General features: G+C 45.3%; 1 protein-coding gene across 3 annotated transcripts in view; it reads right to left on the bottom strand.

The window, feature by feature from the left end:
* KCTD1 (potassium channel tetramerization domain containing 1) overlaps positions 1-19,151 on the bottom strand; it is a 178,703-nt gene that overhangs the window by 26,298 nt on the left and 133,254 nt on the right. For all 3 annotated transcript variants that reach the window (XM_044243241.1, XM_044243242.1, XM_044243240.1), the window contains exon 2: positions 17,913-18,091. In XM_044243241.1, the coding sequence (XP_044099176.1) occupies positions 17,913-18,091 (179 nt within the window). The remainder of the gene's footprint in view (positions 1-17,912; positions 18,092-19,151) is intronic.

Here is a 19,151-nt window from a genome sequence, read left to right as displayed (position 1 = left end):
CCAGTGCGAAGGAGGATGAGCATAGATTAAAGAAGAACGAGTCAACATCATGGACTTGAGAGGTTTTCAGTCATTCAGTCGCTTTGAGCTGTCAGAGCACCTCTTCTGAAACTGCCAACCAAACTTGTAGAAGCCAAAGATCTCCAGAATGACCTAGGTCAACGTACCATTTTACAAATGGAGAAATGGGAGTCCCATACACGTAATGCTCAAGGATGCACAGCTGGCTAGACAACAGAGCTGGCCCTGAACCCACCATACTGTCCCTGGGGTGATGGGCAGAGGTCACGTTCAAGCCCATGGAGGCCAACTGCTCTAATGCTAGTTACTATTTATTGAATTGTATTATGTGCCAAAGAGTGAGCTGGCTGTTTTATAGGCTTGATCTCATTTGGTTTTACAATGATCCTATGAGGTGGCCATATTATTCTCATTTCACAGATGAGGAATCTGAAGCCCAGAATGGTTGTCACTTGGCTCAAGTTACAACCTGGGTCTGATTCAAAAGCCTCTGTCCTTGACCATTAATTTACAATGCCTTTTCATGAGCAATTTCCAACAAAGAAAATGACAACTTAACAACTTTCCTTGAGGAATACGTAATTTTCATAGTTCACTGGAGTTTGCTAATGTTGAATGTTATCCCATGAAAATTTGATGATTATCAACTTTATAGACAAACTATCTATTTAATAGCTGTGAAACAAAAAGTTGAGACTCAGGGGCTGATTGCAGGTGTACTGAGTAGGTCCCCTAAACTCAATGGAACCCAATCAAAACACTCGGAGACTTCAGAGGTTACTTCCAAACTGTTGGTACAAGGTGAAGGGGCATAAAATGGGATGGAGAAGTGAGCATTCTTAGGGCCATGAAAATTTCTGGGGAGAAGAATGACACATGAGGTTCCAACTCCATTTACCTTGCTGCTCTTGTGTTCCCTTATGTGCTATGACCCTAATTTAATTCTGACACACCCCTGTGGGATTTGGCACTTTACAGCTAAGGAGAGGTTTCCAACACTTCCAAGCCTCCACACACCGCATCCTCCTCCTGCCGCCTGGTGAACACCCACGTGACATCAAGCACCATGGCGCGTAATATGACACTGGGCCCTGTTTTACCAAGGCAAGCGGGTTAATCCTTTCTGTTCTCCAGAGCCAGAATGCACATGGTGATCATACAGTGAGGGAGGCAGTAGGAGAAATCTGCAGTGGCCCAGGGCTGAGAACCAAGTGCCACAGACAGACCAAGGGGTAAAGCTGGCGAGAAAAGGGCAGGAGAGAGGTGGTTGGGCTGTCACCCACTTAGCTTCCCTTTGCCAAGAAACGCCTTTTCTCCACTCCTGGGCTTCCAAGCCATGGAAAATATGGTTTGGACTCAAAGAAAAGCTCTCATTTAGTTTCTGGTCCAGATTTATTTTGCTGGGGAAGAGATTCAGAGGCAACTGACAAATTACCCCTTTTAGCATCTGGGAGATATTTTTAAATTATAAAAGTAAGACCCACTCCATGTTGAAAATTGGAAAAGTGTAGAGTAGAGGACACAGAAGCAGCAGAACAGAAAAACAATCTGCCATTAGTCCCCCCATTAGGACATTACTTTTAAAAAATCCCATCTGAAGAGTGTTTTTCTTTGAATAATTTTGTTTTCAGAAGCACTTGGACCTTTATACTTTATGTCTACTATTCCAAGTTGGACTGTTATGTTAGTAAGTGATGTCTACTGGTCCAAGTTACATTCCCAACCAAGTTTCTGTCCTAGTATTTGAGATGTGAGAAAGACAGCAAATGGGATACAGAGCTGGGTGAAGGTGCATGTGTTCATGCCCCCACAATCTTGAGGGTGTGGGGGTATGTCTGCACGTGAGAGGTGTGTGGACAGCTGTCACTACAGGAAAACCAGACTCAGGACAGCAGACACGGAGAGAGGAGGCAGTCCTGCAATCAGTGGGGCGCCTCTTCCCCTTTTCCGCTGTGATGGGAAAGGAGGGAAACGGTGGAAGGAGACATGCTAAATTGATACCTGAAATTTAGATCCTTGGAAGTTCAATATTATAGTCTCTCCATAATAAAAATGTTTTCTTTAAAAAAAAAGGGGGGGTGATGCTGGGTATGATTATAATGTTTAAAAAGAAAGAAATCACCGGTCCACTTCCTGTTTTAGAAGCCTGAACTATCATAAACAGTGTTTAATATGCTTCAAGTTGTTGTAACAGAACAATTCTAGGAAGAGTTCTTTATAGTTCCCACACGTGGGAAATTCCCTCTGTATTTCATGAACACAGATACAAATTAATTCAAAGCTTGTTATAGAAATGGACAGAAGTAATTTAAGAAAAGGGGGAAAATACCTTCTTGGTAAGAACAAACAAAACAAATTGTGTCTACTTATGGGGAAGTAATGTTTCCAGTACTGTTCCCTGAGGCAGCATCATTTTCTTAAATGATACATAGAACTGAAGAAACCAGGGGGAAAAGGAAAGGCAAGTCTAAAATATAAGAAGAACTATGAGAGCAAAACAACTCTGGAACTTGGCATTTTGGAGAACCGATCACTGCTGGGACTACTGACGGCTGAGGGGGAGTTCGGGGCCACTCAGGGGCCTGCTAATCCCCTAGGAATCTCATGAGTGCCCCCAGCTAGGACTCTGATTAGAACCTTTTTTTTTTTTTTTAAATTCAGAGAGTTACATTAACTATTAACTTTGAAAAATGTATTATTACAATTAATATGATTTCTTTTTTTAACCACCAGAATTTATGTTAAGCAGGCTTTTTCTTTCTGCATTTACTGAGTGCCGATCGTGTTCCTGCTGCTCTGCCAGGCCTTTTCAAATGAGCATGATTAAGTCCCATTGGGACTCAAGGACGGACAGAGGGGGACCTAGCTAGCCCAGGGCAGGCAGGGAAGGCTTCCTGCAGGAGGCAATGTCTGTGCAGGGTTGTAGGGATCATGAAGTATAAGGAGATGGGCACAGGGGCTCGGAAAAGGGATTTCAGGCAAGAAGGAACATAACGATGGGAACACAGCAAGCTCTCTCAAAGTGCGGAGCTCGGGGAGCATGTAAGGGCACTGTTATTCCCAAGAGCTTGAGCACGGTGCTTTCTGGAGTATCTTAGGAGGCCCCAGCACATTCAGCCCGAAAACTCATAGACCTGGGTTTGATTCCTGACTATCATCTTTCAGACCAAATCAATGAATTTTGATTTCCTCATCTGAGAAACGGGATACTACTTAACCCGAAGAATTCTTAGGCGAATAAATGGATGTCCAGGAAGAACTACATTTCCTGAGAGTTCACTCTGTGCAGGTCATAGCACTGAGTGCTCACAACACGCCTGTGAGGGGGACACTATCAGCTCCGTTTTGTGGGGTTGCCGTGGCCAGCTTCTCAGCCCTGAGGCCAGAACGGACACTCCAGCAGCTGGACTGTGGACCCCAGCTCCGAGCCGCTCCCTGACCGCCCGGCGCTCGCTCTGCTCCTTGGCAGAGCACTGAGCCTGCCTGGCACGGGCTCAGGAGATGCTGACAGATTTTCGTCCTTCGGCGATGGTGGGCTATGCCAAGACGGAATTCTGACTGTATATGAAATCCTGTTACGCATCTGGAATTGAAAGAAAACCTTCACAGTCACGTGGTCCTATTCTCTGGTTTGAGCAAATGCCTGCTTTCTAGAGCTATTTTTCTAAGATCAGTCCAGGATCAGATCATGGTATCCTCCCCTGGGAGCCCACATGGGTATTTTGGGCTCAAGCAGTTCCTGTTTAGGTTCGCTGTTGCTTTTTATTTGGGCAGGCATGCACGCCGTGCACAGGTGCACACGAGCCTGCCCCATCGCCCACCCCGCCCTCCTCCCAACAGTCTGTTCTATATTGGGAGGGATTTCTGACACTCCTTTTTTCTCTTGATTTGAAACTCTAGAATATGTTTTCCATTCTACAATAATAATTACTCTTCAGAGAAAAAAAGTTATAATAGCTAACATTTTTTGAGCCTGTTAGACACAATGTTAAAAACTGGGGCGCTTGGATGGCTCAGTGGGTTAAGCCTCTGCCTTCTGCTCAGGTCATGATCTCAGGGCCCTGGGATCAAGCCCCGCATTGGGCTCTCTGCTCACCAGGGAGCTCGCTTCACCCTCTCTCTCTGACTGTCTTTCTGCCTGCTTGTGATCTCTCTCTCTGTCGAATAAGTAAATAAATAAAATCTTTAAAACAACAACTTTATAGATTATTGGAGTCATACCTCACAACTCCATGAAGTAGTATTTTAATTCAACTGGTGGAGAAACGGAGGCCAGAACCATCAGATAACTCACCAAGGGGCGCTGAGCTCTGCAGGCTCTTTTCCCTGTGGAGTGAGAGCCAGCCCACATGCTCCGTGCTGTCCCAGCCCTCAGTGGCTGTCTGTCCCAGAACATTCTGCCCCCCTTCCCCTTCCTGCTCTGGCCCCTCCCACGAGCCTTCATGCACCTTGCAGTGCCATTCCTGTTTCTAGTTTCTTGTTACACAAGCAAACTCTTCCCAATGTGTTCCCACTGATTTATTATTATTATTATTATTATTAGATTTTATTTATTTATTTGACAGACAGAGATCACAAGTAGGCAGAGAGGCAGGCAGAGAGAGAGGAGGAAGCAGGCTCTCTGCAGAGCAGAGCCCGATGCGGGGCTCAATCCCAGGACCCTGGGATCATGACCTGAGCCGAAGGCAGAGGCTTTAAACCCACTGAGCCACCCAGGTGCCCCCCCGACACTGATTTTAATCCCTTTTTTGAGGGACTGTGCTCCTGGGCTTCTGAATATTAGCAGACTTTACGACTGACCGAGGGCTCTCCTACGTGGACACGGGTCCTGATTCGTCTGTCTGGTTACCAGGCTCTTAAGGAACAGAATGGACTCAGCCCCGCCCCCTGGGATTGTGGTCTGGGTGAAGGGCGGGGGGGGGGGTGCTGGTGGCCACTCTCTCCGGGGCACTTTGAGATTGTCAGTAACAACAGCCTGTGGAAGGGAACATGTCCTCATCTCCTCTGCTGTTTTACTGTCCCAGACTCTAGGAGCTGGCTCACAGCATATCATCATAGTCACGTCAAATAAAAGCGCTGTATTCATTATATGCCACTAGGAGAGGACTATGGTGAAGCCAGCTGTTTCTATTTTGAACCTGACAATTTTTGCCTGCTTGTCTTGGGGGCCAGCAAAACGGCAGTGTACAATAAAGTACTTCAATATTTTGCTGAGTACTCATAAGTGAAAAACCAGGGACTTAACATGGTGCTTAACAGAAACAGAAAGAACGAGAAAAAAATACAGTTTACCTAAAAATGAGGTAAATGGCTTTTTCAAAACTGAACAGAAGATGTACGGAAGAAAGTGAGTGAATCTACCTAGTGTCCTTTGTAACACCCCCAGCCCGCTTCTACACACACACACACACACACACACACACACACACACAGCCAGTGCTGACATCATTCAAAGGTCTTACAGGAGAAACAGAGAACAGTTCAAGTGCTCAAGAGTAAGGAAGTGGTTGGATGAATGAAAATTACTGAATTTCTCCATCCCTGCCTCACTTCGGAGTGACTAGGAAGTTTGAAAGTTTCTGACACTCCTTTTTTCTCCTGATTTGAAACTAGGCTTTCACAGACAAAGCCAAAGGGAGGAGATCTAGCTCTGCAAGCTACCCCTCTATAGAAGGAAAGCAAGTTGCAAATTGGGCAAGAGTCCCATTTACACAGCTTCAAAAGTAGATCAACATTGTAAATAACACATAAGACGGACTGCCTTTTTTTTTTAAATTTAATATTTAAATTTAAATTTAAATTTTTAAATTCCAACTGCTTCCTCAAATCATGATGGACAATGTGTCTGGTAGACCTTTTATTCTGAGAAGATTAAGATTCTGAAATTATGTCACAAGAGTACTTAAATAATCACCGTCAAAATGACATATGAAAAATACTGTTTCTATCAGCTCCTGATTCAAAGACAACATTCTTGGGTGTGTGTGGTTGGGAAACAGGGAACACAGCTGACAGCATCCTGCCTTTGGCTATGCCACGGTCAACAATGCGCTGTTGTAGGTGTGCGTCTGGTGTAACCATCTCCGCCCTGCTGGGGTTTATCGCAGTGCAAGAATTTACCCCTGGGCCCCAAGCCGGTCCATACACACCTTAGCAGTAGGTGTTAGCTGTCTGAATTTCTCCCTGCCCCTTCCAACAAAACTCAGAACCAAGCCCTAGCCTGCAAAACTTTAAAGAAGTGAATGTTCTGGCTAACAACAGGAATTTCTTCTTTTTTCTCTTCCTTTTCAGATGATCATTAAACAGAAGGTGACAAGTTACAGTCATCATTGGAGGCCACTGCTTCTCTTACTTGCTGCTCCACTTCAAAGTCCTTGGGGCAAAGCACACTGAAGCCAGAGCTCATTTGACTAGAAGTGCTTTTGCGAAGTTCTGAAATCTACATAAAGGATTACAAATGGGTTCTTTAAGAGCCCCACAGAAGGTGCACTTGGAATATAAACTGTACTGTCACTGTTTGGTGTTTGTAACCAGCCTAGACACGTAGCCATGGTGAAGACCAGAGCTTCATCCATATTCAACACGGTTCTCTAGATTCACTTGGTTGTTTCAACCTTTATTCCAGTCTGTTGTAATGTGTGCCACAACGCTCTCGAATCCCACCCTCCGTGCCGTCTTGTTCCTTCTGCAATGTCTTGTCAAAAGGGTGACATGCTGATAAAGAACCTTCCTTAGGGTCCCTCAGATTACAGATCAGTGGGATACACTCAAAAGATCCTTCTTCTCTGCTTTGCTATTGACTGTTCTCACTGCTTTGAGACTGGAGGAGTTTTCATTTTTTAGGTAAGCTCTCAAGCCCTCAGGGCCTCCTAAACTGTTTCTTAAAAAAAATCAATTTTCGGAGGGATGGCAGCAGCCTTGACAAGTCTAACGAAGCTGGGCAGGAGTTCTGGAACACATCGGGCTCAGAGCACGAAAGCAAGTCTGGGCGCGCTCAGATCCACCTCCCAGTGACGAAGCCCTTGGCTTGGCAAGGTTCGCCGCTGTCTGAAAGCGGTGCTTACTGGAATGCACAGTCGTAATTTATCTTCTGAATATGGGAGCACAGTAAGAAAAAGAGCGCAGAAGTAGAAATAATCGTTACCACCGAAAAAGATAAGCGGCAATGTCATTACTAAGCAAACTGACACATGGCATTTATGTAGCAGCAGGAAGCCATTACCCAGTGACAGCGTCATTTCCACCGACACAGGATCTTGATTAGATTCAGATGGCCCAGCAAATAGCTGGTATCACTGGGGGACGGAGACACCGATTTTTTTTTTCCTTTAACAATTTCTTCTGCGAGGCGCCTGGTGGCTCAGTCTGTAAGTGTCTGCCTTCGGCTCAGGTCATGATTCCAGGGTCCTGGGATCGAGCCCCACATTAGGCTCCCCACACCGCAGAAAACCTGCTTCTCCCTCTCCCACTCCCCTTGCTTGTGTTCGCTCTCTCTGTCAAATAAATAAAACTAAAAAAAAAAAAAATTCTTTTGCAAATGGGATTGCCACCAGATTGGAGCTTCTGGATGCCTGCCTTTGGAACATGAATATATGTATACAGTTGTAAAGTACAACTCCTTTCTCAACCCCTCTACCTCTCCTACTTCGTTCCTTCTTTCTCCAGGACCAACTGTTTTTAGGAACCAACTGTTGCTTTTTTTTTTTTTTTTTTTTTAAGATTTGATTTATTAGAGACAGACAAGCAGACTCCCCACTGAGCACAGAGCCCAACACAGGGCTTGATTCCAGGACCCCAAGATCATGACCTCAGCCGAAGTCAGACACTTAACCGACTGAGCCACCCAGATGCCCCCAACTGTTCTACTTCCTATCTCCAGGCATCCTGAGAATAATCTTTCAGAGGAAGAATATGAATAATCAATCTAGTTGAAGACATAAATCCCGCATTTTTACTGAAAAGAAATGGCATTTTAATGGGTTACTTCCATAATGATAATAGAGCAAATGGTCTGGCAGATATAGTGAACCGGATTTTTCTATGGACATACCTCAGCTTTCAGAGAGGGCATCTGTGTGCACAGTGGGCCCATCAGGGATCCCTCAGTGTGACTTTCTGAGGTTTACTATTATTTATTTATTTTGGGGGGTATTTATTTTTATAAAAAAAGGTTTTATTTATTTATTTGACATAGAGAGCCACAGTGAGAGGGAACACAAGCAGGGGGAGTGGGAGAGGGAGAAGCAGGCTTCCCACCGAGCAGAAAGCCTGACCCGGGGCTCCATCCCAGGACCCTGGGATCATAACCTAAGCCAAAGGCAGACGTTGAATGACTAAGCCACCCAGGTGCCCCTTTTTTTGGCTGTACTATTTATTATTTTTTAAATTCTCAAAATTCAAATGCCAATTACAATGTCATGTGTTTGGGTTTTTTGAATGATAAATGGTTCTGTTTGGAATTTAAGGTGGACGGGAATGTTTATTTTTTGCAATGGCTTAATACAGAAGACTTCCCCAACTTGAGAATAATCTGCATTGTTTTACTGCAGCCACAAACACACACAGCATGGACACCTCACGGTGTCTTCCCTTCTGATACAAAGAGAGTTCACGTCTCTTTTTAGAGTGGATCATGGCGGCCTGGGAAGAGGCTAGCCACAATTACACGGCAGAGAGGAGAACACCACTGTGGGGTGTAATACTGCTGCCCACACAACTCTCTCCATGACCAAAAGTGCAGTTCAATCTTTTGGAAATTTGCCTAATATGTTTCAGTGTTGGTCCTCGTTTGCGATAAAGTAGGTCTCATAGGAAGCACTCCGCCAGAATCGGTTATGCGGCTGACAGAAGCTACACTTGGTTTTGTTTTGAAGAAACTACACGATTTGAGGAGCCAAAAAGTCACATGAGATCCACGAGCTGGGTTGTGTGAAATAACACTGTCAATTCTAAGTCCTTTTAATGGAATTGTCCTTAAGACACAACAAAGGGAAGTGTATTTTTTACATTATTAACTTTGTGAAAGATTACCAGAATCTTCTACGAATTACCTATAAATTAACTTTTTAAACAAGTAAACAGAACATAGAGTTTATTATTATAAAGTACTTTCTTGTATGATGAGGGGCAACATGAAAATACAATAAAAAACACAGAGTAAAAATGACCTTTGCATTGCTCAATGACACTCTTCATTATGATACATCAAAAGGAGTCCCGTCAGTACTATTGTCCCAAGTGACAGGAATCAAGCCAGAATCAGACAGAAAAGTCTCACTTTAATGACCTGTCTCTTGTCAAGCCACCGTGTGTCCACCCTGCTGGGGATGTTGACACGTTTCTCTCCTACACCCCCCTCTTCAGACCTTTGCCCAAACTCTTGAGCGTCAGGTGGATGGCCTGATGCTAATGGATACCACAGACTCGTCTCGGATCCTGACCTGCTGGTCACGCCAACGGTGGGTGCGGCCCAGGGATCTTTTGACTCTGGTGGAGGAAAACATTCAGAAGACAGGTGTCCCCCTCTCCGTTCATCTGGTTCACTGGTATCTGGGTTGTTGCCTGGTTGATTTATTCCCTTGTCTTGACTCCTTCCCTTCAGGTAACTAGACTAGGAAATCCCTTTCTGGGCTCTGCCTCGAAGGAAAAAGCAGGTACTTCTTTGCCGCTCCAATCAGATGAGGTCCTCAAGGTTCATTAGGTCCTCAACATTAACCTAGCACCTAAAGAACTAGGTGAAGGCCACCTTAAGAAACAAGTGCCTTGAACTTACTGTGGATGAACAGCCTTCTTGGCTTACGACCACCTTTAGAACATAGTTCCAGAACGTGGTAAGGAGGACTATGTAGCTGGCCATGAGAAACATGAGAATACTCTGTGCCCTGCTCCAGACCAATGAAACCAGAAGGTGGGGAGGTCCAGGTTGGTGGCCTGCTTTGGGCTCCTACAGATTCTCACCTGCCCCCAGGGTTGAGAAGCGCAGCTAGAGAAAACGAAACCACAGAGGGCCTGGAGTGGAGTGGAAGTGAGACTCCTACCCCGTCTCAGAGGGGTGGTGTTTTAGCTGTGCGCGAGGGTAAATGACAGTCCCTACTTCTAATATCAGCGGCACGTTAGATAAGAAACACCGGTAATGAGCCCAGCCTAGCCTTGGAACACCATTACTCATTTCTTGCCTTCCACTGTTTTGAGGACCTGGCCCCCCATGCACAATATTTTACCCAAGAACTAATTCACGTATCAAGCCAACTTCTAAAAGTCTACTCAGCGGCAGGCACAACGCTAAGCACGAAAAATACAGGACAGAGACTGAGGAAGAAAGAGCTCTCTTGGAACAGTGTTTCTACTGAAAATGAGGCAGAGCTCCCGGCGAGGGAGAAGTTCAGAAAGATCGAGAAAACGACCCACAGTCCAGCCCTGACCTGCTTCACGCTGGACACCCAGTGCTCCTCTTCACCCTCCCGGCTTGGTCATTGGGAGGCCCAGGCCGGCACGTGGCCTTCACCCTCTTCTGAGCCTGAGTCAGGAGCTGGCCACGGGATAAGCCAGCTTCGTTATCTGCCACCAAGGGGCTTCTGCCCACATTTATTTATTTTTTAACTCTTTTGATCAAAACCAAGGATCACTTCCGTGACCAACGAATGCAAAAATTACAAGAAAACGGATCAGGAACGGTACTGGGGTCCGTACCCCAGCAAGGTGACCTGAGGTGTTACACCCAAGTGGCAGAAGTCTGCTTCTAAATCTGCACTAGCACGTCGACCAGATTTTGTCTTGGAAAGTTTAGATGAGCAAATAGGTAGGAATAAAATGATCTTTTGGCTTAATACAAGGGCAAACTTTATCCCAAAGTGGGCATATTTATTCTCCGTGTTATTCTTACTACTTCACTTGGTCCTAACTGAAATACCATTAACTGACTGTTTACTCATCGTCTGTCCTCCCCGCTCCCCACGTAAACCACAGAAGAGCAAGGACTTTGGTTGGCCAGTATCCGCCCTGGCTGTTGGGGAGCACAGAAGAAATCCAGTGGATGGAAGAACAGGACAGGGAAAACTACAGGCTATAGCATGGGTACATTTTTCTCTGAAGTCCTCTCTAAGACAAGACTTGATAAGTTAAATTACTCTAAAAGTGAGGTCAGCTTTTTCCCAAGGGGCAAAGGGAAGTTTGCTGAATCCACCAGTAGCGTAGTTTAAGTTCCTGGCTTTTCAGTACAGAAGAGAAAAGTCCAGTTTCATCATTTAAAAAAAAAAAAAAAAAGCTTTTTGAAGCTGGTTTCATTTATTCTTTGCCTATATAACTGAGGAGCAATTTTGGAAAAGCAATATTGTAAGATGACAAGAAGAGACAGAGAAGAGGAAAATTGCCCCGATTACCCTGGAGAAACTTTCCATTTTTCATTTGCCAGGTGCTTTACCTCCTTTTCAACTCCCCTTCCCCCCATAAACTAATTTTCTTTTTTAAAAGATCAACCCATCTTAGCAATCACAACTGTTCACCATTAGGTTAGCTTGTCCTCATTTTATGCATTTCCATGGGCGTTTTCAAAGCAGCAAGGATATGTGCCTTCCTTCCATCTGAGAGTTCACATCTCAGGATGACTTCTACTTCCCCAATAATCTGTTCTGTGAGATATATATATATATATATATATATATATATATTTGACTTGAGATAGACATCGCATTGTAAGATTTATTTATTTGAGAGAGAGAGAGAGAGAGAAAGCAGCACAGCGGGGAGGGACAGAGGGAGAGGAAGAGACGTTTTAACCAGATTCCACACGGAGTGCGAAGCCCCATAAGGGCTCAATCTCACCAGCTCACAACCTGAGCTGAAACCAAGAGTCCGGACACCGACTGCCCCCACAGATACTGCATTATAACTCATGCTGATCTAAAGAGTGGGTTATAATCAAAAGCCCCCTGTTCAGTGCCCTGCAATAATTCTGCAAGACAACTCAGTGAACTGTGTGGCAAGAAGGATGCGTTTATGTTTTGGGACATTTTTGTTGGGATCCTAAAATGCGGGCTTGCATGCCAACAGGACTGGACCTGTGTCTAGGGCCTGTCATATGAAACTGAAACCGCGAAGTCACAGAATCATGGCACAGAATCCCCAGCCCTGACCCAGGATTACAGAACACCTCCCGGTCTGGCCTCGCACAATGACAGGGAACTCCAGACAAGCGCACGCAGTCGTCCCGCGAGCGTGTGCACCAATCCCTTGAGTGTACGCTCATCCAACTTCCCTCCCAGGGCAGCTCCCCACGTACCATGCCTTAATGGCTCACGCAGCAGAGAGTGAAGTCGCGCCAGGAGTTGGATCTCTGCTGGCAAAGGCACACACGTTTGGCATCTCTGTCCTAAAGCTCCAAATACACACAGCCCTTGGGTGGCCATGGGGGTTGACTGCAAGGCTGAAAACCCAGCGTCTTGAGTTTTGCAATTACCTACGTACGCCAGCGTGCTTCCTGACTCGCTGCTGTTTAGGGGCGATCAATCCAGCATAATCCACTTATGTGGGAGTTAACTCATGTACTGTGTTTAAAATACACAAAAGTGCTGTCAAGCAGTCAGATCGGATGGCTCAGGGGACTGTAACACAAGACCTTGTCTTTCACCTCTAGGTCGCCGGCTGACCAGCTCTTTCGGTCAAGACCCCTGCCTTATGACCGCCCCAGAGGCTTCACTCATTACCCTAACAGCCCACTTGCCGGTTTTAAAAATCCCATGTGTGAATAACCGTCAGTACAGCCTCTAGTAGTGCTGGCTTTGTTGGAGATGGTGGTAAAGGATGAAACGGACCTAACTTTGGACTCAGACACATGTCTTCTTTTAAAGCACAGAACGTTTTGGTTTTGTCTCCAGTAGGCTCTGCACCCAGCGTGGAGCCCAGTTCAGGGCTTGAACTCATGACCCTGAGATCCAAGACCTGAGTTGACACTGAGCCAGACGCTTAACCGACTGAGCCTCCCAGATGCCTTGAACAGGATGCTGCTTTCGTATCTCACACACACACACACACACACACGGGTGTCTAGAGAGGTATTTCAAGGGCAACAGTGGGAGACTTTAAAGAGGCCATGCCATTGGTACCAATCTTAATTCCTTATGACAAATGACTTAGCTATCTAGATTTTGTTGTTATCAATGATGTTAATAATGGAGGCCTAAGATTTTTAAATCAGATATAACCAGGTCTGTCGTTTAAATGTGCAGGGCCCCAGGCAAGAGTCCTAGTGAGGCCCACCTCTCATGTCTAGATCCTTACAACTTCTCAATCAAGCTGGCAAACCGTCACATAAAAAATGTTCTGTCTTCTTGGTAAAGCCATTACAAATCTTTTCATAATGGTGATATGTTTTTCTGACTTTTGTTTTGTTTTACTTATTTAATGGAAAATTACTGCAGACCTGAACCGGCTGTTTTCCTGGGTGATTCCAATTCCGAATGGCCAACTGGAACAGGGGACCGGTCAGGAATCTCCTTGATCCCCGAGGTGGTGTGGATCAACCACGGCCTCAGAAATACCCACTAAGAGCAGTTCTGCATCTTACACAAAACATCAGTAACACGGAGCACATCACTGCTATACGCGCTACGGCAGTTACTCTGAAACGTGCAGTCCCTTCAGCTAGAAAGCACTTGATGGTGGACGTGAGTAATTTGAGTGGTGAACCCTGCTGTAAGATGCAGAAGTCAGCTTGCTCCTTGAATCCCTACTCAGGGCTTACAACACCCCCCCCCACCCCAAATAAAAGCACGAGGGTACCCACACACAATGGAACCAGGTGATCTTGGTCATCAGGGAAATAAAGATCAAAAGGCATTTTCTCTTGGCGGGATGGCCATTATGATACAGCACGAACCATTCATTGAGGAAGAAGCCTATATTCACTGGGAGGGACCATACGTCTCAGTGTTGTTCAAAGCCAGATGGTGAATATCAGGATCTCTTGGGCAAATCGAAGAGAATCCTCTTTTATTGGTCTGGGGCAGGACTGTGCATGGCCTTTTAATGCTTCCCAGGTGCTTCTCATGTTCCGCTGTGTGGTCCATTGTACCACTTTCTGGGGTTCTAAGGGTAGTCTTTAGCCAAGAAGGCGATATACAGAGACAGAATAAAAAGTCACCTGAAATATTTCAAAGTGGAATAAAGGCTCTTTGCAGGACCTTTGAAATTGTAGAAAAACATGACATCTTTTATGATCCCTAACTACAAACAAATTAGGACTTTTACACTACAAGTTTCCCCTTGAAATCCTAGAAATGAAACCAAGGAAAAAGCCCTCCTCCCCTCTGGGCTACACCAAGGGAAAGGCAAATGAGAGAAGAACCAGGTACGCTGAGGAGGGGACGGGGCAGGGAATGGTCCCACAGGGTGGGAAGCGTTCAAAGTGAACTGCAGCTAGGGCTATTTGTAATTCCAGGTTATGGGCAACCTAATCTCCCAGGATTTATCCCCAAAGAGATTTTCTCAGAAGTTGGAAGGAGCCGCTGACATATATAAGAAAAGCATGAAACTTTCTTCCCTGTATCTTTGACTATGAACATTTATGTATGGGTCCCACTCAACTGACTGTTGCCTTGAAATGAACATGGGGTGAGTTACAAAACACACCCTCCCACACACACCCTCCCCCCACCCCCACACACAAACACACACACACACACACACACACACACACACAATCCAAGAGGGAGCAGAATGGTCAATTCAACATCTAAACCACTGTCCTCTGCTTTAGGGGAAAGCAAAAGAAAGAGAAGTCACTTTCTAAGGCTTGTTTCAGAGTCTGACACAGGCTTAAAAATATCTCCCTGACAATAAAGATGATCTTGGAACAGCTGAGCAGTTCTGGGACAGGTAGGGTAGGGGCATCAAGATTAAGGACCAGAAGGTGCCAGCTAGGAGTCCCTCGAGCCTACAAGTAATTCAGGCAAGAATCCAAAAGTGAGCCTGTTTTCACGGTCTAGGAAATGAAGGAATGGGATATATTTGGTATTTGGAAGGCAGTCCGAAAAGAAACAATTGCTGGGTTTGGCAGAAGATTAAGCATAAAGGCAATAGTATGTGTTGGGCACCGGGCCATGGCGTGCTTTTCCTAATCACATTTAATCCTCTCAATAACCTTGTGAGAAGACATATCTGTGTCTATTTTACAAGAGAGAAGATAGGGCTTAGAAACTGGACTTGTCCTTGGCCAAACAACCACTAAATGGCAGAGTCAGCATTCAAACGTGGGACTGAAAAACCATGAATTATTTCTGATGTCACTCCCATGATACTGTGGCCCGGTGGTGACAAGGAAGTGCAGGGAAAGATGGGGAAAGGCAGATAAGCCATTTCACCTTCTCTAATTAAGTTGGTGAAAGAGAAATTTAAGTTATAATGCCTGGAAGTATCAGGTTGGAGGACAAGTAGGTTGGATGAGATTTTTTTAAAAAATCTGTGCCTAGATTGGTGCTGCCCAATAGGAAAAAAAAAAAAAAAAAGCAAGATACGTGTAATTTGGGGTTTTCTGGGAGCCACATTAAAAGAGTAAAAGGAAAAAGGTGAAATTAATTTTAATGACACATTTTATTTAATTCAGTATATTCTCATTCCAACATGAAATCAATAATAAAAAAACCATTGAGATACTTTACTTTTGGGAGGTGGGGTCCTAATTCTTTACAATCAATCGAGGACATTTTGATTTGGACCAGCTATGTTTCCAGTGCTCAAAGGCTGCACAGGGCAAGGGGCTGCCATTCGAGCCAGTGCGGATATCCAGAGTCCAGAGACCACGTAATGCGATGCATGCCTCAGGGTGTGGAGAATGAGGAACCAAAAGTAGACTCTTAGAAATGCCCATGCACAGGTGGCCAGAGGGAGACTTTCCCAATGAGACACTGTTTGAGGCCTTGAAAAGTGGCAAACTATTTGAGAGAGGAACTGAATAAACAGAGCCTCCAATGAATTGCTATGTCCTATCACTGCAACAGGCTAAGTGAGACAGAGCTTCAGAGAAGCCCAAACCCCCCCGGGGGGGGGCGGGGGAGGGATGGGGGTCTGAGGCGAGGGGCTTTAATCTGTAAGAGGATGCCCCTAGGTGCAATGAGCATTCAAAGAAAACCTCCTAGTTAATGTCAAATGCACAAGGGGTCATTACTGACTTCCCTCCTGGAGTAGCATTGGGTGGCTCAGTGGGTTAAGCCGCTGCCTTCGGCTCAGGTCATGATCTCAGGGTCCTGGGATCGAGTCCCGCATCGGGCTCTCTGCTCAGCAGGGAGCCTGCTTCCCTCTCTCTCTCTGCCTGCCTCTCCATCTACTTGTGATTTCTCTCTGTCAAATAAATAAATAAAATCTTTAAAAAAAAAAAAATTGGACTGAAGCCAAAGGCCATCAGATCAGATCGGTGAATTTTGCTACAGCTAAAGATTTGGTTTTGGACTCCTGTAGTTTTGTGGCTTGCCCCCCAGAACTCAGTGCTCATCTGAAAGAGGCACAGTGATTTTCTTTTGCTGATGTTGATATTAGTTTAGAGAAAATGGAAATAAGTATTTTTTAAAAGAAACGTTACTTGCTTATATCATGATATTCTTGGGAAATACAGCCATCATGTAGCATGACTTTGGAGCACCTATTACAATGCGCTTAGGGAAAGTGGGGACTCAGTGACGGGAATAACTGACTGATGGGACCATTTCATTTAAAAAGACATAGTTTTTTTGATAATTGAATTAACAGTCATTTGTGTTTTAAAAAATCATTTCACTTTGCGGAAACTGAATTTGGAAATCGAGAGAGAGAAAATATTTCCTTTTTCTTCTCAACGTTCCCCTTCTTTCATAAAATAATAAGCAGCAGGGTGAGAATTTAAAAAACACAAACAAAAAAATGGGTCTTCACGCAGTGATCAAGACGCCAGCGATTTCTACGTCAGTCCTGCCTGGTAGTGCTGCTATCCGCTATCTGTCACTGTCCGAAGTTCTTGAAAAAGCAACTGGTTCCTTCCCAAAGCCCAAACAGCGGGTTTCCAGTTCAGACGATCAACACCACGCAGAAAAACTCCCTTTTTCCTGACTAGAGCCCACACAGGCTCTTGCCTCCTCCTCTACCCACCAGCACAGCTGGGAAGATCAGCTCCCTTAGAGGATCTGGGCATAGCCCCCAAATCCAGGCAGAGCCAGGAGGGGTGTCCCAGCAACAATAACAAAGCAAACTGTTTCCTTGGAGCTCCTCTAGACGTGGGTGGAGGGGACAGGGGACAGGGTGTCTCATAAGCATCAAGTGTATAATGCCTATTTGTAAAACACTCTCCCCTCTTCAGACACTTTCTATATTTACTTATCTGCCTTGCATGCTCAGAAATCCCACTGCTCTTTTTTTTTTTTTTTTAGGGCAAAACTATCTTGGCTTCCTGGACTTTTGCATACTGTTCTAAATATACTGACACACTCACCGATAAGAGTATCTCTCTCTCTCTCTCTCTTTTTTTCTTTTTCTCTAGCTCACAAGTTGGTGGGCCACATGATCTCCTAGAAAATTCTAAGAACTGATAAGAATGTGTGTTTTAGAAGAAGAGGACAGAAGAAAAGTCTGTGGTAGGTAGAAATCATCCTTCTTTTTGCGCTACATGGAGAAACGCAAAAATCGCAGCAGGACGAAATACCCCAAAACTCCATTCCCCTGTGACAGGTCTACTCGTATGCCCCTAAGCTGTGGGTCAGGCCCCCACCGCCACATCCCAGAGCAGCCGCAGGAGCTGGGCGCTCACGTTCGGACCCGCCCCCGCCCGGGGAGGTCATGCTGCTGCTGTGGGGGTCAAAGGAAAAACATATCATCAAACACAATCACTTCCAAGCGTGACTTTTCCTTTTTTTTTTTTTTTTCCGGATTACCTTGATTCGGGGTATTTGGTGAGGGTGGCCAGGCTGCTGGTGTACATGTGACCGCCCACATCAATGTGGACGGGCGCATTGGATTTTGTGAGTTGCGCTGGAGTAGGAATGCCTTGGTTGTTCAGTGGAGATGCAGGAGATCTAGTGATCAGAGGTCTTGACATATTGGGTCGACTGTCCTACAGAGAGATAAGCAAGTTTAGACACATTTTCATCTTTTCAGTGGAGAGAAAGGAAACACATGCATCATCAAGAACGAGCCAGCGACTAGCGCCGACGCTCATCCCGCAGTAACATCTCCCCAAACCAGCGGGCTCTCATTCTTTTTGTAAGGAGTATCAGGAAAACAAAATCTGCAACGAAGAAAAGGACAACTTCCCACGCTCAGAGTCAAGGAGGGGAACTAATGTTCATTTCCAATCATCCTGAGCTCTATGATGGCTTATCTCACTAATGAATTCTCGCATTTAACAACTGGTAAATGGCACGTGGAGAGCTACGACTCACTCCAAATGAAAAGACAATCAATGCTGGAAACAACCCACGCCTAAATAAAATACAGATGCTTTATCTTTCTCTCTGGAAACTTACTGCTAGGCAGTTGGGATAAATACAGACCTTTCAGCACTTGTGTTCTGCAAAACATTTTCCTTGATTTCTATTTTTCCAACCAGGAAGAGGCAGCTAGGACTAGCTTGGCCATCGGCACATATTCTGAAAGCAACCTTGTACACAGGCACCACGAGTTCATCCGTCAAGAGATTAAAAAAAAAAAAACAACCCACACACGCTACCCATTTGTTCTCTGCTTCTCTCTCTGTGAGAGAATGCAAACAATGCATGACACCGTGGGTCTGGGGACACTCTGGAAAGACTGTACCCTTCAGTGGTTAAATACGTGCTTGGGAGCCACGAGCAAGGTGCTCTTCTCTACGCCCGACTTCTTGAAGAGATCAAGCTCCTGGGGCAGGTGCCAATGGAGCCGTCCCACGGGCAGGGGTGCGGGGTAAGGAGAAGAGCGCAGAGAGGACATCCCGGGGTGGGCGCAAGAGCATGCCGAAGGAAGCATCCTCTTGAGGAAATAAAATATCACATCCTTTCCATGGATACAATATAAATGTTTCAATTACTATCCAAACATGGTCAATTGCTTTTAAATAAGAGACCAAACCACAGACAAGTCAAGTCCAGTCCCTGGCACTCCAGGAAGGGGTCAAATATTTCCAGCCCGCAATTGAG

Source organism: Neovison vison, chromosome 3, assembly GCF_020171115.1.
Source record: "Neovison vison isolate M4711 chromosome 3, ASM_NN_V1, whole genome shotgun sequence".
Classification (NCBI taxonomy): domain Eukaryota; kingdom Metazoa; phylum Chordata; class Mammalia; order Carnivora; family Mustelidae; genus Neogale; species Neogale vison.
This window is presented reverse-complemented; position numbering and strand designations above follow the sequence as displayed.